The sequence below is a fragment of the Chiloscyllium plagiosum genome, chromosome 1, assembly GCF_004010195.1.
Source record: "Chiloscyllium plagiosum isolate BGI_BamShark_2017 chromosome 1, ASM401019v2, whole genome shotgun sequence".
In the NCBI taxonomy this organism is placed as follows: domain Eukaryota; kingdom Metazoa; phylum Chordata; class Chondrichthyes; order Orectolobiformes; family Hemiscylliidae; genus Chiloscyllium; species Chiloscyllium plagiosum.
Genome location: NC_057710.1, coordinates 80627764 through 80654135, shown reverse-complemented (window position 1 = coordinate 80654135; position 26372 = coordinate 80627764). Strand labels below are relative to the sequence as shown.

The window sequence follows — 26372 nt, the reverse complement described above, 5'->3', positions numbered from 1 at the left end:
GCGCAGTACAGGCCCTTCGGCCCTCGATGTTGTGCTGACCTGTGAACTATTTTCAGCTCATCCCCCTACACTGTAGATTCTTTACTCAGCCGAGTCGTAAGTTCATGGAATGCCCTGCCAGTAGCAATGGTGGACTCTCCCTCTTTATGGGCATTTAAACGGGCATTGGATAGGCATATGGAGGATAGTGGGCTAGTGTAGGTTAGATGGGCTTGGATCGGCGCAACATCGAGGGCCAAAGAGCCTGTATTGCACTGTATTTTTCTATGTTCTATGTTCTATGATCATGAAACCATTGTTGATTGTCAGAAAAAGCCATCTGGGTTCATTAATGTCCTTGAGGGAAGGAAACTATCATCCTTACCTGGTCTGGGTGATATGTGAGTCCAGACCAACAGTTAACTCTCAAATACCCTTTGGACCATTAGGAATGAGCAATAAATACTGGCCAAGCCCGCAACACCCTCATGAATGAATTAAAAAAAAACAGAAACATTAATATATAGAATGTAGCAAGTGTGGTCTGAAACAAAACCTGAAAAAAATGTATATTTTCACATGCCTCCCACTATGTACTCTATGTAACTTAGTCTTTCTAAACTCTGCACCCTGTCCTTACTTGCATCAAGGCACATTGACCATCAGCCCATACCATTCTGACCTACACTGGTTCCAGGTTAAGCAGTTTCACCCTTGTCTTCAAATCCCTTCTTGGCCTCGGCCCTCCTTATTTCTGCAGTCTTCTAGCTCCACAAATCTCTGAGATTCTTATACTTCTCCAATTTTAATTACTTTATCATTGGTTGGATTTCTTCAGCCATGTAAGCCATACACTCGAGAGATTCCTTCCTTAATCTGTCCACTTCTCTATCCCACTGTCTTCCTTTTATATGCTTCTCGAAACCTTCCTCTTTGGTCAAACCTCTGGTTAACGCCCTCCCAAAATCTCCTAATAAAACGTGATGTCAAATTTTCCTTTATAACATTCCTGTGAAGCACCTTGGGCCATTCTGTTACGTTTAAAGGCACTAAACAAAGACAAGTTGGTGCTGTTAGTGTATGAACAGCAATCCAGGACAACTGTTTCCAGGATATTAATGGAAAATGAGTCTCAGTTGTCAATTTTGGAGAGTAAACTCTCCTTAGAAAATTGTAATGAAATAAAAATCCTAATACTGATTAGAGACCATCTTGATATTAAAGGTCAGAGCATGTTTACCAAAATTATACTTTTCTTGTCACATTGACTATTTGGAAGTGAAAATTCTGAATGGGGTTTCGAAATGATATGAGAACGTAGGTCTGTAGGTTAATTGTTCCTTTAAATAATCCAAAATTTCATTTTGATTAGGATGAAAATAGTGCATGTTATTCAATTAAGAAGCACCTGAATTTGTAAAGTTAGGAATGCTAATTTTGTTGTTTAATAATTTATCAGATCTTGTTGGCACCAAAATATAAAACTGCGATATCATCTAGATATATATTAGACAACTTGAGTAATGGTTGTTTCTTTTGTGATTTTCTTTCTTCTAGTTGTCTGCCTTGTATTCTATCATTTGTTTTTCATCATGTTCGTGTGGTCATACTGGAAAACCATCTTTACAAAGCCAATGAATCCGAGTAAGGAGGTAAACATGAGGCGAAACAATCCTTTTTGTGTGTAAAATGTTGTAATTTAATGTTATGTTTCACTCCTTACACAAAAGGTACACAACCTATTGCTTTTTGCTTTCTCTTTTCTCATGCTTTGCTGCATGATGACAGTACCGTTGATTACAGTAATATGCTGGAAAATGGTGTTGCTGCAGCTATTTCTGATTCCTGTTTTGCACTTTATATTCAATCCTGTCAATGAAAATGCTGCAATCTCGAACTATCCATCATTACCATAGGCTTTATTAATTGCAGTTCATTTTTACATACATTTTCTATTCAGTTAGTCTGGCTACTCCATTTGCAACACTGTGCATTTGAATTTTTTGCGTCTGGCATACAGATTGATTTCAATATCAATGATTGTTCCCTTTGTCCCAGACTTCCTTCCTATTTTCTCCCTCCAATAGGAGTGTTAGATTGGGCAGGGCTGCTCCTGCCCACTGAACTCATATCATATATCTTGACACCATCCTGCCCCCAGTCCAGGAAATCCCCACCCACCCCCTCCACCTCCTCCATGACTTTTGTTTCCCTAGCCCCCAATGCCTCATCTTCACCAGTCCCTACACACATCTATCTGCCTTGACGAAGCCCTCTATTTCTTCCTCTCCCGCCGACCCCAACAGTACCCTTCCACCGACTTTCTCATTCGTTTGACTGAACTGGTCCTCACCCTCAATAATTTCTCCTTTGAATCCTCCCACTTCCTCCAGACCAAAGGGGTAGTCATGGGCACCCACATGGGCCCAGCTATGCCTGGCTTTTCATCGGGTACATGGAATAGTCCATTTTCCACAACTACACCTGCATCATTCCCCACCTTTTCCCCTACTACATTGATGACCGTATCGGTACCACCTCGTGCTCCCACAAGGAGGTTGAACAGCTCATCAACTTCACTAACACATTCCATCCTGACCTTAAGTTCATCTGGACCTCCTTCCCCTTCCTGGACCTCTCCATCTTTGTTTCCAGTGACCGACTACTACTACACGGACATCTACTACAAACTCACCGACTTTGACAATACCTAGGTTGCACCTCCTCCCACCCTGCCTCCTGTAAACATGCTATCCCTTATTCCCAATTCCTCCGCCTCCACCACATCTGCTCCTAGGAGGACCAATTTCACCACAGAACATACCAGATGGCCTCCTCCTTCAAAAGTTCGTAATTTACCCTCCCACATGGTCGATGATGCCCTCCAGCACATCTCATCCACTTCCCGCACCTCCGCCCTTGAACCCCACCCCTCCAACCGTAACAAGGACAGAACCCTCTGGTCCTCACCTTACACCCCACCAACTCTGGATATATCGCATTATCCTCTGCCATTTCCGCCACCTACAAACAGATCCCACCACCAGCAAAATATTTTCCTCCCCACCCCTATCTGCATTCCATAAAGACCATTCCCTCTGCGAATTCCTTGTTTGGTCCACCCCACCCACCTACTCTCCCACCCCTCCCAGCACCATCCCCTGACACCACATGAATTGTAAAACCTGTGCCCACACCTTTCCCCTCACCTCCGTCCAAGGCCCCAAACAAGCTTTCCACATACGTCAGAAATTTAACCTGTACCTCCACACACATCATCTGCAGTATCCTTGCTCCCGATGTGGTCTCCTCTACATTGACACCTACTTGCAGAATGCTTCAGAGAACATCTCTGGGACACATGCACAACACAACCCCACTTCCCCGTGCCCGAACACTTTAACTCCCCCTTCCACTCTGCCAAGGACATGCAGGTCCTGGGCTACCTCCACTGCCAAACCCTTACCACCCAATGCCTGAAGGAAGAGCACCTCATCTTCCATCTTGGTACCCTCCAACCACATGGAATCAATGTTGATTTCACCAGTTTCCTCATTTCTCCTCCCCCCCCCCACCTTATCCCAGATCCAACCTTCCAACTTGGCACTGCCCTCTTGACCTGTCCTTCCCACCTATCTGCTCCACCCTCCTGTCTGACCTAGCACCCTCACCACCAACTTCATCTACTTATTGCATCCTCAGCTACCTTCCACCAGCCCCACCCCACTCCTACTTATCTCTCAGGCCCCTTGGGCCACCCCCTCATTCCTGATGAAGAGATTTTGCTCGAAACGTTGATTCTCCTAATCCTCGGATGCTACCTGACTAGCTGTGCTTTTCCAGCACCACACTCTTTGACCTGCATTAAATTGCATGGCCCCTTAAACTTGCTCTGCCCTTTATTATGATCCTAGCCGATCTTTGGTATTACTTCTACTTTTCTGTTTGTCTCCCACATCCTTTGGTTTTTGAAAGAGCTCTTACATTTCCTCTGACAAAATATTTGAGCTAAAAACCCTCATATTGTGATCCTAATTTGTGCATGTCAGTAGTCTGTTCAAAATCATGGAGCCTCGCAACCAGGTGAGACCTGACATCACCTGATTTCCAAGTGTAAGCTTGCAAAGTAATCAAGAGTAGAGCCCTCACAGGATGTTGACTCTCTATCTCTGAAACGTGGATCATCAGTATAATGTACCTCATTGCTGCCTTGGGTGTAATTATCTAATTCAGAACAGACCAAGGATGTTCTGATTACTTCCTGGATCAGCTACTCCCAAATCTCACCAGGTTGACCATCAAGAGAGGCCACATTTCTAACTGGTAGCATTGGGAATTGTAAGCCTAGCAACTCCATATTCACAATAGTGAGGGATGAAACCAGCAATGGGAAATTGCAACTCTTGAGAGCAGTGTACTTTACAAAGAGCACCAGGGAAATTTGCAATTCATTCTTTGGATGAGTCTGATACCCTGATTTGATCATATGTTACACCAAAATTTGAGATCTCCATGTGTCAATTTTGACTTAAGTGCACCCTCAGTGGTAAAGGTACTCTTTAAAATTTGATGATTGGTGGAATATCCCACAGTTAAATCCTGTTACTTGCACAAGTTTGCAATATTCCAAATCTTTTGTGGCTTTAACTTATCCCCATCATTTCACAAGAACTTGTACTGATATCTGTGCATTCTAGCCTAAATAAACAACCAAAAGTGCCAACATGTAGTCTGACGATACAACATAAAATACACCATATCTTCATTCAATCAGAAGTTGAGGATTTCTTTAACTTTTCAAAAAGACATTGTTCAAACAGATTTCTCTTTAACATTATTTGCAAATGCTTCTTTCATGTTATAGGACAGATAACACCAACTATTTGTCTAGATCTGGTCAATTTAACAGTAATGAAAGTGAAAAATTGCTTGAGATTATATTTCTACTTAAACTTATTGGATGTGTAACTTGCTTTTCAGGAAGTCCAGCTTTAAGGATTCCCTATGCTGTGATTTTTTAAAAATTTAGTCATGTATTGTGGACATCGCTGGCTGGGCCAGCATTCAATGCCTGTCCCTAGTTGCCCTTGAGAAGGCAGTGGTGAGCTGCTTTCTTGAATCACTTCAATACAATTGATTTAGATACACCCACAATATGGTTGGAGAGGGACCTTAGATTTAGGCCAAATGACACTGAAGGAATGATGGTATATTTCCAAGTCAGGATGTTGAGTGGCTTGAAGTGGAACTTGAAGGTGGTAGTGTTCTCATGTGCATGCTGCCATTGTCCTTCTCGATGGTAGTTGTCATGGTTTTGAAAGATATTGTCTAAGGACCTCTGGTGAACTTCTGCAGTGCATCTTGTGGATTGTACACACTGCTGCTCCTGAGAGATTTCAATGTTTGTAGATGTGATGCCATTTCAGCAGACTGCTTTGTTCTGGATGGTGTTAAGCTTCTTGAATGTTACTGAATCTGCACATATCCAAGCAAGTGGGGAATCTTTCATCACATTGCTGCCATGGGCCTTGTGGATGATGGATAGGCTTTGGGGACACAGCAGGTAAGTTACTTGCTGCAGTATTTCTAACCTGCTCTTATATTCATTGTATTTATATGGTTAGTTCAGTTCAGGTTCTGGTCAATGGTAGCCCCCCCCCGCAGGATGTGATAGTTGTGATAGATGATAATGTGATTGTTTGTCAACAGGTGATGGTTAGTTTGTCTCTGATTTCAAGATGATTGGCTTTTCAACTTGTCCTGCTATATTCAAAGATTTGTGTGCATACAGTCCCAGGTTTGTTTGATTTTGCACCCCCTGTAAAATTGTATTTAAATCCTATTGTGTCTCCTCTTCATTCCCATTAAAATGTTTCATTTAACAATCAATTCCATGAAATTTCATTTGCCATGTGTCTACCCCTTTTACTAGTCTATCTAATGTCTATTCCTGAAGTCTATTACTCTCCTACTCAGTATATATTACATTTGATTTATTAATTTTTATCCAAGGCAGTTGCTGTACTACCTCTTCATCGATTCTGACACTTTGGTAGCATCACCTTTGTTGAAAATATGTGCAAAGTCTTTAGTTAGTACTTTGACATGTTCTTTTGCTCCACAAGACCTCCTTTTTGATCCCTAATTGGTCGAATCCATACCCCAGCTTTTTCCTCTTTGTTTGGACTCTGCTTTTCAATAACAATTTGCTTTCCACTATTTAATTAAAGTTCACTTGGGTCAGATTCATTTTCAACTCATTCAGAAGGGTATTTTTTTCACATTAAACTTTCCAAATCAATTCACTTAACTTAAGGGTAACTATGGAGAGAATAAGACCCCTTGAAGTAAGCAAGGATGCCGATGTGTGGAACTGCAGGAGATGGGGAAGATATTAAGCAAGGTGCTGGAAGACTTGAGGTGGTAAAGTCCTGAAGAAGGGCTCATGCCCGAAACGTCGATTCTCCTCCTTGGATGCTGCCTGACCTGCTGCACTTTTCCAGCAACACATTTTCAGCTCTGATCTCCAGCATCTACAGTCCTCACTTTCTCCTAGGTGGTAAAGACAAGCCAGGGAGCTATAGACCAGTGAGCCTGACATCGGTGGTGGGCATGTTGTTAGAGGGAATCCTGAGGAGCAGGATTTGCATATATTTGGAAAGGCAAGGACTAAATAAGGATAGTCAACATAATTTTGCGCATGGGAAATCATGTCTCACTGACTTGATTGAATTTTTTGAAGAGGTAACGAAGAGGATTCATGAGGGCAGAGCAGTAGACATGATCTATATGGCTTTCAGTAAGGCATTTGACAAGGTTCCCCATGGGAGACTGGTTAGCAAGGTTAGATCACATGGAATACAGGGAGAACTAGCCATTTGAATATAGAACTGGCTCGAAGGTAGAAGACAGAGGGTGATGGTGGAGATTTGTTTTTCACACTAGAGGCCTGTGACCAGCGGTGTGTCACAAGGATCGGTGCTGGGTCCACTGCTTTTCATCATTTATATAAATTATTTGAACGTGAATATAGGAGTTATGGTTAGTAAGTTTGCAGATGACACTAAAATTTGAGGTATAGTGTACAGCAAAGAAGGTTACCTCAAACTACGTTGGGATCTTGATCAATTGGGCCAATTGGGCCAAGGGAGTTTAATTTGGATAAATGTGAGGTGTGTTTTGATAAGGCAAATCAGAGCAGTACTTATATAATTAATGGTAAGACTCTGGAGAGTGTTGCTGAACAAAGAGACCTTGGAGTACAGGTTCATAGCTCCTCAAATGTGGAGTCCCAGGTAGACAGGATAGCGAAGAAGGCGTTTGGTATGCTTTCCTTTATTGGTCAGAGTATTGAGTACAGGAGGTGGGAAGTCATGTTGTGGATGTGCAGGACATTGTTTAGGCCACTTTTGGAATACTGCATGGAATTCTGGTCTCCCCTACAATAGGAAGGATGTTGTGAAACTTGAAAGGGTTCAGAAAAGATTTACAAGGATGTTGCCAGGGTTGGAGGATTTGAGCTATAGGGAAAGGTCGAATAGGCTAGGGCTGTTTTCCCTGGAACATCGGAATCTGAGGGGTGACCTTATAGCGGTTTATAAAATCATGAGGGGCATGGATAGGATAAATAGACAAAGTCTTTTCCCTGGGGTGGGGGAGTCCAGAACTAGAGGGCATAGGTTTAGGGTGAGAGGGGAAAGATATAAAAGAGACCTAAGGAGCAACCTTTTCACAAAGAGGGTGGTGCGTGTATGGAATGAGCTGCCAGAGGAAGTGGTGGAGGCTTGTACAATTACAACATTTAAAAGGCATCTGGATGGGTATATGAATAGGAAGGGTTTAGAGAGATATGGGCCAAGTGCTGGCAAATGGAACTAGATTAATTTAGGCTATGTGCTCAGCATGGACAAGTTGGACCGAAGGGTCTGTTACCGTGCTGTACATCTCTATGACTCTACTCCAAGCCTAATGATATTATAATCACAGTTTTTCTAAATGCTATTCCACTGAACAACGTTCCACTTGCCCACTTCAATTTCCCGTAGAACCAGAGCTTCATTAGGGTGGAAACACATTAACCAAGAATGCTCTTTTGTATATATTTTAAGAATTCCTTGTTTTCTGTAATTATTTCCCACATTGATCTTGGAGATTTTATGTTCCTTATTGTCACTGTTCCAAAGTTCTTGCCTCTTTCTGCAATTTTACTCCACTCATAAAATGGTTCAACTTATTCCCGAACGAGTCTTTATTCTAATGCTGGTTATGCCTTCCAGTCAGTCTATTATATTCCTTTTATCTCCTTTTAAATTAATTTTCATCGCAATCCTCTTCCTCCCAAATTAGTTTAAACCTTCCTCCAAAACACTTATTAAATGTCTGCAAGAAAATAAATTCCTGTCATTAAAGTGAATTCAACACCTGTATATGTCCATCATACTCCAGAACTTGTTCCAATCTCCAAGGAATTTGAAATCTTACCTTATGTTCCCTTTCTTTAGTTGTCATGCTTCACAACTCCTAGAAATACTGAAAATGGCAATGGGTGAATTGTGATGTTTACTGTCCATGAGGTCCTTGCTCTTTAACTTTTTCCCTTGTTTGTTAGCTAATTTTAGGACCTCAACCCTTTTCCCATTTATGTCATCAGTTCAGATGTGGGGTTCAGTTTCTGGCTGTTTCGTTTACCCAGCAAAATATTCTCGGTGATTTAATTAACCCTACCCCAGGGAGGCAACACCTCCATGCAAGACTAGCATCAGCAGGTGCACATCATTCATGGAGATTTATGATTATGAAACATTGGTAAATGCAAATATAAAGTAATAAATGCTTTTAGCACAGGGATGAAGTGAGAGAGCAACAGGGTGACATGAGGGAAATGAGCTGGGGAGAAACCCAAGTTTGCAAAAACTGTTAGAGATGGGCTGGAAAGAAAAAAAAACATTCAGGTCACAGACAGAACACAATAATGTTGTGGAAGCCAAAGGTTGCTTTGGGTCCCACTATCCCTAGATACTGCTGAAGCTGATCATTCCCAATACTAGCAGCTACTGATGAACATCAAAAGCAACCATGGAACAGCAAAAATACTTAAAGCTATGAAAATCCTCCAAGGGAGATAAAGTAATTTTACAAAAAAAAGGCAGGAAGTAAAAGTGCAGAGAGTGTAAGAATCACTTACAAGAATGCTATTCAAACCCATAACTACCAGTCATTAGCACTTACACTTACCAGTCACAAAATTAACTCTCAATTCCACCCAATAAAAAATTTATAAAAACCCTCAACAAATCTAACATTTGAAAATCTGGTGTAATTGATCACAAGCAGAATTGACCATTGGAAACCTCTTAATTAATCTTATGGATTAAATAACAAATTACACAATGGTAACAAGCAAGTCAGTTTGAGAGGTGAGCCACTCTCCTGGAACTATAGGGTCATGCTGGTGCTTGATTGTTCACGTTTCTACTTGTTCTTAGATAATTAGTGGTTGTTCTCCAAGATTCAAATAAACTGTCACTGCTTTGGAAGTTTCCATTGGACACAAACATTCAATATAGTCCCTCAAATATAGGTGGGCAGTTTGAAAATGATGGTAAAGATGGGCTGTGGCCATAAATAATATTTTCTCTCATTACTTCCATAGCATTTCATTGATGCAAGGAATACCAATAGGTTTCTGAATTCCAACATTGTTTTTATAGGAGATGGAGCATTCAAAACTTAAAGAAATGAAATAAATTATGAATAATAAATTCCATTTTCCAAACTTTCTTTTTAGTAACCTAGCTCACCTGGTTAGCTGCTTTTTCTCTTTATACATTTTGCTATTCAGCTGTGAATCCTGGTGGGAGTCCACCACAATTATTAACCAGGTTGATATAGGGACGCAATGGTTGAGCAAGTTGAGAGCATCTGAATAAGAACTTTGAACTCGTAAAACTATTTCTCAGAGTTACAATTCTGTCACTCATAATTACATCTCTTAGACTATCTGTTTCAGACCATAAGCTAACCTATTGTAGATATGGTCCAAACTGGCCCACATTAAATGAATTCTGAGCTGAAAGGAATTAAAATTTCAAAAACACTTGCTGGTTAATGTTAAACACATTTGTTTTTCTTTCCCTTTATCTATATCCACAGTTTCATCTGTCATATACGGACCGAGACCAAATTGAACGTGAGGACCGAGGTGAAGGTCAACAGGAAGTCCTTAGACGAATGGCTAAGGAGTTACCTATTTACACAAGAACCTTATCTGGAGGTAAATAGCAAGTACTGTTGTAAGCAGCAAAGCTTAGTGGCTGAGTTTAGGTTTTAGTGTATATTGAAACCAGAAAAAGGATCTGATGAAAGGGAGATTGCTACTGAAGGCTGCAAAGAAAGCAATTCAGAAGGGTCATTCCTTAGCCAAAGTGCAAATCCTATTAGGTAGATTTGTTCAGCAATTTTCTGCTACAAACACAGAAAATGCTGGAGAAACTCAGCAGGTCTGGCAGCATCTGTGGTGTGAGAAACAGAGTTAATGTTTCAATTTCAGTACAACTGTCTGCAGTAATTTTCTGCTCCCTTGTTATTGATGTAAGTGCCAAATTGTCACTACAGTGTTCTTGGTATTCCTGCAACTCAAATACCTGTGGAATGAAAGTCCTTATTGTGATTGCAGCATTTCAGAATGCACACTCATAAATTCTGTCTCAGTGCTGAAATCTTGATCTCTCTTTTTTCAAATTGCAAAAATGCACGTTCTGAACTGGAGATGCCAGTTTTTGACAAGTCAAAAATGACATCTTGTGACTGACCATAAGGTAAGGACCAGGGGAAAGATATGCCATTTTAATAGGATTAGTGTAGTTTGGTGTTCATTGGTCAGTACAGACATGGCAGGCCAAAGGGTCTGTTTCTATGTTGTATGATTCTATAATTCTACATCTTCAGCTCTAGCTGTTTGCAACTGTTGGTTTTTAATATGCTGTATATATTAGGATGTTCACACAGTACACTCAAACACAGGAATATGTGGCTCAAATATATGAGGTGATAATCCTTGGCTTAACATGTCACAAAAAACGTTTCATATTTCATGTTTTTCTTACTGAATTTGTCCATGCTTATTACAGCTTTGGTTTAAACGTGAGCAAAAATGTTGAATTCCAGAGCTGAGGTACAAGTAACAGCCTTTTGCATCAAGGCTGCTTTTACTGAATGTGGCGTCAAGGAGCCCTCGAAAAACTGGAAACAATGGGAGTGAGGGAGCAAACTCTCTGCTGGCACTTTGGAAGATGGCTATAGTTGTTGGAGGTCGGTCATCTCAGTTCCAGGACATCTCTGCAGGACTTCCTCTGGATGGTGTCCTGGACTCAACTATCCTCAGATGCTTATCTATGACATTTCTTCCATCATTTGCAACTTCTCAGATACTGAAGCGGTCCATGTTCAGACTTAGGCTGACAGGTGGCAATAAATGTTTGAGTCACGCAAATGCAAAGTAATGACCATCTCCAATAAGAGACAATATGAGATCTTAACAACTAGCTGTGTTTTCAAACCATACTCCTCAGTCCACGCCACTTCAATGGCAGTTATTTAATTCTATATCTCTGCTTATTGACCCTCTTGCCAGAGAAAAGCATTTCTTCCAACTTTGTCTATCAAAGACACTTAAAGATTTGAAGTCTCCTCTTCCATGCTCTAAGTAGAACAATCTCACCTTCTCCAAAATTTCTACCTCCCCCATTCCTGCTAGTCTTTAACGTATGTGGTACCCAGAATTGTAGACAATATTCAAATTAAAGCCTAATCAGACACTTGTTAAGAGTTTGCCGTTTTTTTCTCATTTCCCCACTTTAAAAAGTACTCTTGTTTGCAACCTTGTTGACTCGAGATGACTACTTCCTTCTACTCTTTCAGTCCCTTGGTAATTGCACTGTTCTACCTCTCCATCGTTTCTCTCAAAAGTTATCACTTCACCTGTAGGCACATATCTGTCCATTTAACCTGTCTGTCTCTGATATCAAGTCTATTATCCAGACAACTTACCAAATTCTCAAATTTTATATCATCCACAAATGCCTAAATTGTTCCTGCTGTATGAAGGTCATTTATATAAGAAAAGCAATGGTCTCAGTAATCCTATTGCATACTTCTCTCCAGCTGTTATTGTTTGCCTCCTACTCTTTAGCCTATTACATATCAATGTTATCACTAACCCTTTAATATCTTGTTATTCTATTTATCAAAGATAGCTATTTGACAATGTTTCAAATACCTTTCAAAATCTTAATCAACATCCCTGCTGCACTATCTCCATCAGCCCTCTCTGTTACTTTATCAGATTAATTTGCATTAGTCTTTATCAGATTTATGGGTCTTGGTGGGTTACTCTTCGGAGGGTTGGTGTGGACTAGTTGGGCCTGTTTCCACACTGTAGGGAATCTAGTCAGATGACTTAGGCTGGATTGTCATCTTTGAGAAAGCTAACAAAAGTTGAAACATTTCCCGGGTTGGCCTGCCTGCCTTTGAAAGCATGTCAGCAAACACATAACATACTGAGTACACTTGTTCCATGGAACAGAGAGAGTTGCTGAAGGTGAGGCAGGTAGCCTTGTACCAAAACATCACATGTTGTGGTGCCATATCACTGTCTAGGAGGGTACAAGACTGTCTAGTCTAACATTTTTAATAACAGCCTGTGATAGAAATGGTGACTTTATTATATGATGTATTAAATGACACAAATTGATTTTTGTTTTAATTGTTGTGATGTTACTATAGCATTTGGACATGTGAGGGGGAAAAGCTATGAAATGTACACAGAAATATTACAATAATAGCAACCGTTCTTATTTGTGATGAAGTAATGCATTACAGATTACGATTTGGAGGTGCTGATGTTGGACTGGGGTGTACAATTTTAAAAATCTCACAACACCAGGTTATAGTCCAACAGATTTATTTGGAAGCATGAGCTTTTGGAGTGCTGCTCCTTCATCAGGTGGTTGTGGAGTATAAGATCGTAAGACACATAAATTATAGCAAAAGTTTACAGTGTGATGTAACTGAAATTATATATTGAAAAAGACCTGGATTGTTTGTTAAGTCTCTCATCTTTTAGAATGACCATGTTGGTTTCAGTTCTTTCATATGTAAAACCGGAGAAACTTGGCATCACCACCAGCAGTAGCCAGGCCTACCCTGACACCACAGTGGAAAATGTTATCATCGTGGGGAAGTCGATCATCAACTTATTGGGTCACATCCTTCAACTGGAAGAAATTGAAGTTCTTAGGAGAGGTCTCAATTTCTGCCCCACCACCATGGGTCTTGCAGCAGACATTGAGGAATTCATCAGACGAATGAGACTCCAGGAATTCTTTCAAGATACCAGCAGTGATCCCAATGAGCCCACCGAGGAACGGGAACAGTCTTCACAGAAATCCATAGAGGAGTGACCAAAGAAGGAGTCAACTTGGACCCTACCGGAGGGCCTCTGCCCTGGACTCGGCACGTATGCTCAAACCATCAGGAATATATAAATGCCAGATTCATCAGCCACACCCACAAGCTGAGCAGAATATCGCCAAATCACAACGCAACGCCATCCGTGATCTCAAAACCAATCACAACATTGTCATCAAAGCAGCAGATAAAGAAGGAGCCATCGTCATTCAGAATAGAACAGATTACTGCAAGGAACTGTACCGACAACTGAACAGCCAGGAACACTGCAGGCAGCTACCGGCCGATCTGACCAAAGAGCACACCCGTGAACTAACCACATTGATCAGGACTTTGGATCCAGTCCTTCAGAGTTCCCTACGTTCCCTATCAGGCAATGGGACTCTGTGTGAGAACCTCTCTGGCTATGTTGAAGGCTGCTTTTACTGAATGTGGCGTCAAGGAGCCCTCGAAAAACTGGAAACAATGGGAGTGAGGGAGCAAACTCTCTGCTGGCACTTTGGAAGATGGCTATAGTTGTTGGAGGTCGGTCATCTCAGTTCCAGGACATCTCTGCAGGACTTCCTCTGGATGGTGTCCTGGACTCAACTATCCTCAGATGCTTATCTATGACATTTCTTCCATCATTTGCAACTTCTCAGATACTGAAGCGGTCCATGTTCAGACTTAGGATCCAGTGTACACATAGGGCTTGTCGGTGGGGGATGGCTGTTTTAATATGCTTTGGGTGGAAGCTGGAGAAGTGTAGTATCATGAGGTTAGTGGTAGAGTGAGGTGCTGAGGTGCCCATCCTTGAAAGAGATGCATATGCCCAAGAATAAGACATAAACTAGAGAGTAGTAGTAGTAGTCTGTGGTGAGTTTGATGGTGGGATGAACCCATTGTACAGGTGACCACTAGCTTCAGCCGCAACACTACAGATTTCTTACAGAAACTCAGCACCCACAGACGAGTCGAACCAGGAACATTTCTCGTCACAGTGGACGTTTCAGCACTCTCCACCAGCATTCCCACAATGACAGTATTGCGGCAACAGCCTCAGTACTCAACACCAACAACTGCCAATCTCCAAGAACCATCCTACAACTTATCTGCTTTATCCTTGATCACAACATTTCACCTTTGACAACCGGTTCTTCATCCAGACACATGGAATAGCCATGGGAACCAAATTTGCACCCCAATATGTCAACATTTTCATGCACAGCTTCAAACAAGACTTCTTCTCAATGCAGGACCTCCAACCAACATTATACACCAGGTATATCAAATACATTTTTTTCCTCTGGACACACAGCGAGGACTCACTGAAACAACTACCCAGTGATATCAACAGGCTTCATCCCACCATTAAACTCACCACAGACTACTACTACTACTCTCTAGTTTATGTCTTATTCTTGGGCATATGCATCTCTTTCAAGGATGGGCACCTCAGCACCTCACTCTACCACTAACCTCATGATGCTACACTTCTCCAGCTTCCACCCAAAGCATATTAAAACAGCCATCCCCCACCGACAAGCCCTATGTGTACACTGGATCTGTTCAGATGAGGAGGAATGTGACTGGCACTAAGTACTCAAGGATGCCCTCATAAGAACAGGGTATGGTGCTCAACTCATTAACTGCCAGTTTCAGCGAGAAACCATAATGACCTCCTCAGGAGATAGACAGGAGCTGCAACTGACAGGGTTCCCTTCAGACACCGCACAACGGTCAATAGAGAGGAATGCTCCCTCTCAGTCGGAGAACACTTCAGTGGTCTGGAACATTCGACCTCGGACCTTTGGGTGACCATCCTCCAAGGCAGATTTCGGGACAGGCAACAACGCAAAGTGGCCGAGCAGAGGCTGTTAGCCAAGGTCAGTACCCGTGGGGTTAGCCTCAACCGGGACCTTAGGTTCATGTCCCATTACAGGTGACTGCACTACACACAGACACACAGAGACAGACAGACAGACAGACACACACACTTCTACAGACAGACAGACACAAACACACGCAGATCCTCTCTGATACACAAGCTCTTTCTCATACGCTCACCCATACACTCTCACACATACACACACCCTCTCACAGACCTCTACCCCTTTGCACTCACAGTCACACACATACACATGCTCTTTCACTGTCACACACACCCTCCCCACACATACACCCAGATATAAGTTTGTGGGGTGATTTTGTACTTGCAGAATTACATTTTATTTTGCTCAAAAACTGCATTAATCCATGTAAGATTCTCTAAATCCCTTTTTTTAGATTAAATTAAAAATCACACAACACCAGGTTATAGTCAAATAGGTTTAATTAGAAGCACTACCTTTCGGAGCGATGCTCATTCATCAGGTGGTTGTCACAACCACCTGATGAATGAGCAGCACTCTGGAAGCTAGTGCTTCCAATTAAACCTGTTGGACTATAACCTGGTGTTGTGTGATTTTTAACTTTGTACACCCCAGTTGTACTCCAAATCAATTTTTAGATTAGAATTAGTCTGAACACTGGGGTACAGACAGCCTCACACAGGGCACCTCACACCTTAAATGCATTATCTGGGCCTTCATGGCACTTATTGTCAAAGTTCACTTGAGAATGTAACTTTGAAAAAGTTCTGGGATTTACATATGAAAGAACTGAAACCAACATGGTCATTCTAAAAGATGAGAGACTTAACAAACAATCCAGGTCTTTTTCAATGTATAATTTCAGTTCCATCACATTGTAAACGTTTGCTATAAATTCTATGTCTTACGATCTTATACTCCACAACTTATTGGACTATAACCTGGTGTTGTGTGATTATAGGTTACATTTTTTTTTAATTGTGAAAGACTGGATTTCATTGCTTGTATTATAATTATTCCTGTTGTTTTAAATTGTATGAATAATTTTAAATACTCAATATGTTTATATGAACCCCCTTCTGTTATTTTAATGGAGGAGGTTAATAGACTTTAATGAAGTCTTGGTTGATTTAATGTTTTTGAGTAAATGAGGTAGTTCATTTGGTAAAAGATTGGATAAACAGGTGCAACTACTCCTCATTTATTCCTAAAAATGAATAATCATTAAAAACGTGTTAAATGAAAATCACTTGGTAGTAAGAAATGGTGGGTTGCATCTGTAATTTTTACATTAAAACTTTATTGGAGTCTTTGAGCATAATTGGTCCAAAGGTCCTCTTACAAGCTTTTAATAAATTACTCTTAATAACTTACTAACTCTTTCAACTTAACTTTTGACTTTCGTACTCCGCCTGTCCCGCTCAGGAAATAGTGAGTGAGAAGGTCGGAGAGAGAAGCGGCAAAGCAAGATGGTCAGAGAAAGAGAGAGTAAGCAACAGCTTGCTTTTACTGAGCATGCTCAGTGACTATCCTGAAACAAAATAGCGTCAGTTCTATTCAGGACATGCCCCTAATTTACCAACAAAAACAGAAATGGCTGGAAAAACGCAGCAGGTCTGGCAGCATCTGTGGAGAGTGATCCGTGTTAACATTTCAGATGCAGTGACCCTTCTTCAGAACTAGACACTGAACATGAAATGTTAACTGATTTCTCTCCACAGCTGCTGCCAGACCTGCTGAGTTTTTCCTGCAATTTCTGGGGTTTCTTCTGCCGTTCTTTCATTTGTTTTTATCCCCTAATTTACCATTTCACTCAAATAGAAATGTTATTAGACTGTACTTTAAATGGTAGATACCTGTTTATGTAGAATAAGAATGATACTATCTTATTTTGAGTTTCAAAAAGATGAGATGAAGGAAAGATAATGAGTTGGGATTAACATGTTTTTAACAAATGTCTAGCTTTGCCAAGATTTTTGTTCTTATATGTAGCTTTATTTTCAAAGCAATTCGATACTGTGACAGATGCCAACTTGTGAAGCCAGATCGTTGTCACCACTGCTCAGTCTGTGACAAGTAAGCATTCATTTTATAACATTTCTAAATTTCAGTTTCTTCTTTTGTAGTTTTAACTTGACAGTTGTCTGTGACATTTCATAAACATTATCATATGTGGTTGAATGTACACTGCTCTTCGAGGAAACACTGAATAATCTCAGTATTATAAGAATATTATTAAATCTTTTTCTCAATAGCCTTTTCAAGTCTGTGCAGTTCATATTTATTCAGTTTTTTTGTGGCCTTTCCCTAATTACTTTTTAAATTTACAGCTGAAGCTGCTAGATACAGCTATCTTTCTGTTGCTGCAAAAGCTCAAACTCTCTCTCTGCTGCTAGATTCATGCTTTTGATTTTTCCTTTCTCCTGGACTAGAGCAATGAGGGAAAATGTTTTGCTGAATTTACCTTTGCCAAGGATGTGTTTATGGGATGCTGCTATGTTGGAACAGTTGATGACTAGTAGTTAAACAATATATTATTTTGTGAAGTATTTTGATAGAGTTAAAGTTATGCCAATTCTTTTTTGTACATATTTTATCTGTAGGGTAAAACTGAAGTGTGTTTTACTAAAGCCTAGTAGTTTGACCAATCCAATCATATCTGGAATGTAGCACCTTACACTTGCCTCTAACTAATATAAAAGTAGGGTTTTGACAGGGTTTGGTAAAAGCTATGGTTCTTTTCCTGTTGCTAGCATTGGGTGCAAGACACTCTATTTTACTGAATTTGCCTTTGCCAAGGATGTGTTTATGGGATGTTACTATATTGGAACAGTCAATTGGTAGTAATTGTTCGGCATTTTGATAGTTACAGTTAAACCAATTATTTTCTTTCATTTTTATTTTGTCTGTATTTTACCTGGTCTTATAGTTAGATATGACATGTGCCATTTATTCCAGTTGTTAATTCATAATAACTTTACAAGTTAGGTCAGTAATGCCACCCACCATATGTGTACAACTTAATTATAATGCCCGTAATTACCACATGATAAATATGGATAATAACCTGTGATCGAAAGCCCACAGTGCACATCAAGATAGCAAAAGCTATCCAGACAATTCGCAGGCATTTCTCAGTAATCCCCCAAGACATTAAAAACATGGGTCATCAAATCTCATTAAAATTTACAAGTGATTACAGTTCTTCACTTTCACTAATTCCTCTTGAAAAGCCATTTCGAGCCATTATGTCATGGAATGCCTCAGTGTCTCCTGTTCTAATCAATCATCCTCCTGTCCTTGGTCCACACTCCCCCGATCTCCAAAATCTGCACTCCAGGGCTTCTTCATAAGCACAATTCCAGCTTTTCATAGATAGCTACTTTCTTCAAGCCTCCTATTTTCTGTGTTTGTCCCTGAGCTCCCATTTTGTTTAACTGAGTCTGCTTGTGCCTTTTCCATCCTTACTCTCAGTGCAACTCACCAGTCAGTGGCAACTGGCTTCATGGGATTCCTCATAAATTCAAAGACTTTTACTGCAACACCTAACTGAGTTGAATTCCAGAGGTGAGGTGACAGTGACAGCCCTTGACATTAAGGCTGCATTCGACTGAGTGTGGCTTCAAGGAGCTCTAGCAAAACTGAAATCAATGGGATCAGGCAGCAAACTCTGTACTGATTGGAGTCACACATGGAACATAGGAAGATGCTTATGGTTGTAGGAGGTCAGCCAACTCAGCTCCAGAACATCTCTACACAAGTTCCTCAGGGTAGTGTCCTGGGCCCAACCATCTTAATCTGCTTCATCAATGACCATCCCTCCACCATAGGGCAGAGGTGGGGATGTTCTCCGATAATTGCTGAATGTTCAGCACCGTTTGCAACTCTTCACAAACTAGAAACAAGATCTGGACAGTGTCTAGGCTTGGGCTGACAAGTGGCAAGTAACATTCGCACCACACAAATGTCAGGCAATGACCACATCCAATACAAGACCATCTAACCACCACCCCTTATACATATTCAATGGTATTACCCTCGCTGAATCCCCCAGATCTTGGGGGTTACCATTGCCCAGAAATTCGACTGGACTTGCCACGTGAACACAGTGGTGACAAGAGCAGGTCAGAGAATAGTGTAACAAATAACTCAGTTCCTGACTCCCAAAGCCTGTCTACTGTCTACAAGGAACAAGTCAGGGGGGCAATGTAATACTCTCCACTTGCCTGGATGGATGCTGTTCCAACAACACTCAAGAACCTTGGCAACATCCATGATTAGCACCAAATCCACAAGCACCAACTCCCTTCTCCACCAATGCTCAGAAGCAACACTGTGTAACATCTACAAGATGCACGTCAGAAATTCACCAAAAGTCCTCAGACAGCACTTTCCAAACCCACGACCATTCCCATCTAGAAGGACAAAGGCAGCAGATACATGGGTACACTACCACTTGGAAGTCACGCACCATCCTGGCTTGAAAATAAATCACTGTGCCTTCACTGTCACTGAGTCAAAATCCCAGAAATCCCTTCCTAATAGCATCATGGATCAACCTATAGGACATGGACTGCAGCGATTCAAGAAAACAGCTTGCTATAATGTTCTCAAGGGCAATTAGGGACCGGCACTAAATACTGCCAGTCAGTGATGCCCATGTCCCACAAGATAATTTTTTTTAAACTGCTGTACTTTGGCTTAAACGCTAACTGCACAGAGTTATCCAAAGGCTCTTGATTTCTTTTCACTGATTCTCTTACATAGAGCTCATGTTGACTTCCCCACAATGTAACTAAAAATCAGCACTCCTAACTTGGAGTCCACACTGCCATCTCACTCACTTACAAACCTTCAGTCCCTGTCTGTAATTTTTTAACTGTCTTCAGTGACCCTGAACTGTCCTTAGTCATGTATTGTAAAGTTTGTAAAAAGCCTCTCCCTTGTTATAGACAATAGTTGCAGGAGTAGGCCACTCGGCCCTTCGAGCCAGCACCACCATTCATTATGATCATGGCTGATCATCCTCAATCAGTATCCTGTTCCTGCCTTATCCCTATAACCCTTGATTCCACTATCTCTAAGAGCTCTATCCATCTCTTTCTTGAAAGTTTACAGAGACTTGGCCTCCACTGCCTTATGGGGCAGAACATTCCATATATCCATCACTCTCTGGGTGAAGAAGTGTCTCCTCAACTCCATTCTAAATGGCCTACCCCTTATTTTTAAACTGTGTCGTCTGGTTCTGGACTCACCCATCAGCAGAAACATGCTTCCTGCCTCCAGAGTGTTCAATCTTTAATAATCTTGTACGTCTCAATCAGATCCCCTCCCATCCTTCTAGACTCAAGTATATACAAGCCCAATCGCTCTAATCTTACAACATATGATAGTCCCGCTATTCTGGGAATTGACCTCATGAATCTATGCTGCACTCCCTCAATATCCAAAATATCTTTCTTCAAATTTGGAGACCAAAACTGTGCACAGTACTCCAGGTGCAGTCTCACCAGGGCCATGTACAACTGCAGAAGGACCTCTTTGCTCCTATACTCAATTTCTCTTGTTATGAAGTACAGCATGCCATTAACTTTCTTCACTGCCTGCTGTACCTGCATATTTGCTTTCATTGACTGATGTACAACAACACCTAGATCTCGTTGTACTTCCCCTTTACCTAACTTGACTCCATTTAGATAGTAATCTGCCTTCCTGTTCTTGCAACCAAAGTAGATAACCACACATATTTATCCACATTAAACTGCATCTGCCATGTATCTGTGCACTCTCCTAGCCTGTCCAAGTCACCCTGTATTCTCATAATATCCTCCTCACGTTTCACTCGGCCACCCAGCTTTGTGTCATTAGCAAATTTGCTAATATTACTTTAATACCTTTATCTATATCATTATCATTGATGCTGGGGAGAATTGAATGTTGCAATCTAGCAACTCTTAGAACTGAGTATGGTCTGAGCATTACATTCCCAGAGTATGTGAACTTCACTGGTCCAACTGGAGACACAGGAAATGGATTTTATCATATATTTGTATTGTAAGACATTAAAATCAATGATTTTGTATTTCAACAGGTGCATTTTGAAGATGGACCATCATTGCCCTTGGTATGTATGAAATGTCAGCTTCATACTGGCTTCTTCAACAAATACAGTAGTTCCACACAAGGTCACAATAATTTCTCAGAAGTTTTATATTTGCATATTGTAAGCAGAAGCATTTATATATGGTTTCCTCTATTCAGGAACTCTCCCTGTGTCTTTGAGAACTCATCATCTAAACCCTTCAGTAAAACATCTCACCCCTCTCCTTACAGACTACTACAACATCTCCAATTTCTGAAGTTCCTACTATTTGTGGTCAGGCAAAAGTAGGGAGCAATAATATATCCTTGGCAACTTCAGAGGTAAAAGTGTGGTTGGAAAATACCAAATATTTTGGTGGGAGTGTGGAATTTTGAACAAGAAATGATCAGCCATGATTTTATAAAATGGCAAACAGGTTTGATGAGCTGACTGGCCAACCTCTGCTCCTCATTCATATCTAAAGCCAGAATGCTAAGTTGAATGTGCCTTATTCCATTTAAAAATCAGACACCCTGTTCCCAGAGGAATTTCGCAAACTCCTCTAAATACATGCATATTAAGTGCAGAAGTGAATGTGTCCAGGTTAAGTTTCCGGAATGCTGAAGTTTAATGTTTTAACCCACACTGTCCAGACGTGCACCATCCCCATCTTTGCTCATGGTGATTCTGTCTATTGTCTTTGTTTCCACCCCACAAGCGTATACAGTTTCATTTCCCTCCCTGACCATTGTTTCACACTGGAGCAGATTGATGACAAATTCCCCAGCATCAAATTTGAATCCACAATTGAATTTTCAACTTTAGACCATCTACATCACATAGATTCCCTACTTTTCACCCCTTTATTATCAACCATCCCTAACAATGTCTACTGAAACTTTCATCTGTGCTTTTCTTAATTCCAGAAGTGCGGCACGGTGGCACAGTGGTTAGCACTGCTGCCTCACTGCGCCAGAGACCCGGGTTCAATTCCCGACTCAGGCGGCTGACTGTGTGGAGTTTGCACATTCTCCCCGTGTCTGCGTGGGTTTCCTCCGGGTGCTCCGGTTTCCTCCCACAGTCCAAAGATGTGCGGGTCAGGTGAATTGGCCATGCTAAATTGCCCGTAGTGTTAGGTTAAAGAGGTAAATATACGGGTATGGGTGGGTTGCGCTTCGGCGGGTCGGTGTGGACTTGTTGGGCCGAAGGGCCTGTTTCCACACTGTAAGTAATCTAATCTAATCTAATCTAATCTAATTGTCCCAGTGCTTTCTTGGCCAATCTCCTACCTTGCAGCCTCCAATAATCTGAGTTCATCCCAAACTCCATTGCCTTTATCCTAACATAAGTAATTGCCAGTGATCCCTCAAAGCTGCATGACAGTATAATGGTCACAAAGCTGCTATTTGGGCTGCTCACAAGCAGTCCTTTGTCAAATGCCACATATTGAATGATATGACCATATATTGACCACACACACAATTTAGAGAGACACCTGTCTATCATTTGGCTTTTGCCCAACATGTCGACTTCCCTGCTCCTCGGATGCTGCCTGACATGCTATGTTTTTCCAGCACTACATACCTGTCTATTAGCCCTATACTCATTGATCAATGTTAGTTCATATTTCACCAAAGATTCAAACTTAAAATACTCATACGTGTATTCAGATCACTCCACATCTTCCTATGTCTGTAACTTCTTCCAGCCTTATAATTGTCCAGCAACTCTGAAACTGTGTGTATGTTCAATTCCAATCTGTTGTATGCCCCACCCATTCCCTTTGCCATCCTCCCAACTGGCAGCTGTGCTTTCAGCTATTCAGAGCCAAAGCACCAGAATTCCTTCCATAACTCTATCCAGTTGTCACCTGTGCTCTTCTCCTTTTATGGCCCTTGGTACATACAGATTGCTCGTTATAAAACAAACCACTTCCCCTTTTTTCACAACCTGTCCATGAGTAATTTCTTTTTAAATATGTTCCTTTTTTTTAGAAAATGATAGGGCATATTTCTCCACTCCAGGCAAAAGTGAGGACTGCAGATGCTGGAAACCAGAGTTTAGATCAGAGTGGTGCTGGAAAAGCACAGCAGGTCAGGCAGCATCCGAGGAGCAAGAAAATCATCATCCTGATGAAGGGCTTTTGCCTAAAACGTCGATTTGTTAAACTAGAAGTACGGTGTGTTTCGTATACACATGGATGTGGAGAAATCTTTGCTGCACAAACATACTAACAAATATATGAGGAGATATACGTTCAAAATGGATAAAGAAATTATTCAAGTAGTAACGACTTAAAATACAAAGCAACTGAGGGAAACCAATTTATTGGTAACCTTGCTATTGAGATAGAGTCCAAAAGTCCACAATTAAGGTTATTCCTTTGTGAGTTTGGGTTGCTTGAGGAATTGTAGGAAGTTGGTTTCTCTTTAAAAAGTCATGTTGAAAGTATTCTGAGGAAGTTTTGGTATTATGTAATTTCTGCTTCAGTGTTTTGACGAAAGGAGATTTTTATTTACAGACTGCACAAATGCAAGTTGAAGGCTGCATTTTATACACTTTTCCTTTGCAAGCCAGAATTATTGGTGTTGATTCTGTCAGTGGATGATGTGTGGAGCAGTCCTGACCCCTTTAGTTGTCTGCTATTTCAAAATTATACAGTTAGAAAGACTGTGTAATATTGTAGGAAACCATGTGACCAAGTTAGCTGGGCTAGGACAAATAGTTACCATAGAATGAAAGGCATGTATTGCAGATAGCCAAATGTCTATGGCCCATTCCAGAGGTTAAATAGGTAATCCTTAATGCATCTGATTGTAGGGTGGATTTAACTCGCAGGTCTATTGTTTAAGGGTTTTAGTTAATGATGATTATCTCTGTAGCAGATTATAACACAATACGTAGCATTCCAAGCATTCCAGATTTACTGAGAAGTATGTGGGTGTTGATTGTCTGGCTGATGTTGACTTTGAAGAAGTTTACAAAGGTTATTGTTCAGTCCTGACACATGATTATGGCAGCCATCTTTGTTGGGCTATTTATTGTGTTTTTAAAACAGTCACACACTATATAAAATATTAATAATTAATTTGCACTCATGATGCCCTACTTCAATCCATCTCATTGACCGAAATTTTTGTTGCTTATCCTTAAATCTGCCTTTGATTTGGCATTAGTTTATGTCTGGTTATTCTCCTGTGAAACACCTTCCAGAATCTTCTTCTGTTAATATAAATTTAAGTTGTTGAGGAATGGGGAAACATTGCACATTCCTGAATCTAGCAACTTCTCCATCTCAATGGGAGAGGAAAAAAATTAATGTTCAGTTCTGAAGTAGCTAATTCCATTTGACTTGGCATCATTTGGAAGACAAAATGAACTGAACTCTCAACAGGTGACATAGTCTCATGAGAATTGTGTTGCACCTTGATATGGTGTTGTACCTGTTTCCTTGGCCATGATCATTTCAGAGAATCTTTCTCGATATTTCAGAGAGGGAACTGTGAGAAACTAAGCTCACACACTTCAATAATTTCAGTCCGAGACAAAATCTGAATCAGTAGTATCCTTTATTTTACTCTTGCAAGAGGGTGTGATGTCCACTGTCTACAAGGCAAGGGACACACACACTAAATTCAATTAATACACGATATTTATATAATTTGGTTTCTTTTTTTTTTCATTGCTTCCCCTGTTTACATCTTCCACTTCCCTAAGACCGGCACCCATTACTCCTGTTTATCTCTTGCCTTATCCGGCCTTGTCTGTGACAAAATGGCTTATTTCTGGCCTCACAAGGCCGTTTGACCTCATTCCGCTGTGGGTCATTGTTAGGCATATCTTTTCTTCACCAATATCTACTCCCTCCATCTGTACCTTCCCCTACCATACTGATCCTTATGACCCTTTTAATTGGGGTTTGTTCCTGTGTCTCTGTAAAAGTGGGAAACAGATGTTTATACCTACTGTTTGTACAGGCGTATCGAGCTTAACTTCCTCCCCTTACAGCATCTTATCTATTCGCCTGTAATATTTACCATTGTTTTGCAGTCACATTTCATTCTTGCATACAATTTTAGCTAATACAAAAACAATTATGTATTTCCTCCATATAATTTCCATTCTTGTTGACTCAGCTCTTGGCTGAAACAATTACACACTGGTGTGAGTTCATTTACTTTGTATAAGTAATTATAATTGCAGAAATAACATTACTTTACCTATATCCCACAATTTCCCCTTTTTCTTTAATTACCATTTGTTATCTTCTGCAATTTTTCTTTTAAGCATCACCCCCAAAATTCACAAGCATCATTCCGGAGATTTCATCCATCTTGGTCTCACTCATCCCCTCATTATTTAGTCAATAAAGCTCCTCTGCCTGATTCCCTTTTAGGGGCATCTGTTTCATTAAGGCTGTCTCAATCAGTCTTTGGGTTAGCCCTCGTATACAGGGTATGATACAACAGCCAATGGCCACCAATACCCCGCCTACAAATATCAGGGAAGTAAGGATAAAAACCACCACCCCCTTCCATTTTCCATGATTCAAGCCATCCCGTGAGAGATGTGTCTACTCCTGAATTCCCAGCCAGTTCCTCTGCTAAGGTCGTCAATCCCCTTAAGGCCCGAGTAATTGAACCATCAGGTGCAGTGTTATTAGGAATAAAGGTACAACAGCTTCCTCCTAACATCACACTCACACACCCTTTTTCTGCTAAAATCATGTCAAGGGCCATTCTGTTTTCCCATACCATCCTACTTATCGCATCAAGCTGTTCCGATATTCCTTTAACCGCATTTCTTGTATAATTTATAAATTGCTGTTGATTATAGAAAATGTAATTTATCCAATCTACACTTTTATTAATTGTTACCCACCAAAAGAGAGCTGACTCAAAGCCTGCTGCAATCTGATTACGAGCTTTGAATTCATCAGGTACTCCCTTAGGGACTCCTACCGAATCAAGATAAATCCTGTCATCAAAAGAAGT

At 40.8% G+C, this 26372-nt stretch overlaps 1 protein-coding gene across 2 annotated transcripts in view; it reads left to right on the top strand.

The window, feature by feature from the left end:
• The window catches only part of zdhhc2 (zinc finger DHHC-type palmitoyltransferase 2), a 107432-nt gene that overhangs the window by 42907 nt on the left and 38153 nt on the right, over window positions 1–26372 (top strand). For both annotated transcript variants that reach the window (XM_043690199.1, XM_043690209.1), the window contains exons 3-6: window positions 1537–1631; window positions 10132–10252; window positions 17303–17372; window positions 21388–21420. In XM_043690199.1, coding sequence (XP_043546134.1) covers window positions 1537–1631; window positions 10132–10252; window positions 17303–17372; window positions 21388–21420 — 319 coding nt within the window. The remainder of the gene's footprint in view (window positions 1–1536; window positions 1632–10131; window positions 10253–17302; window positions 17373–21387; window positions 21421–26372) is intronic.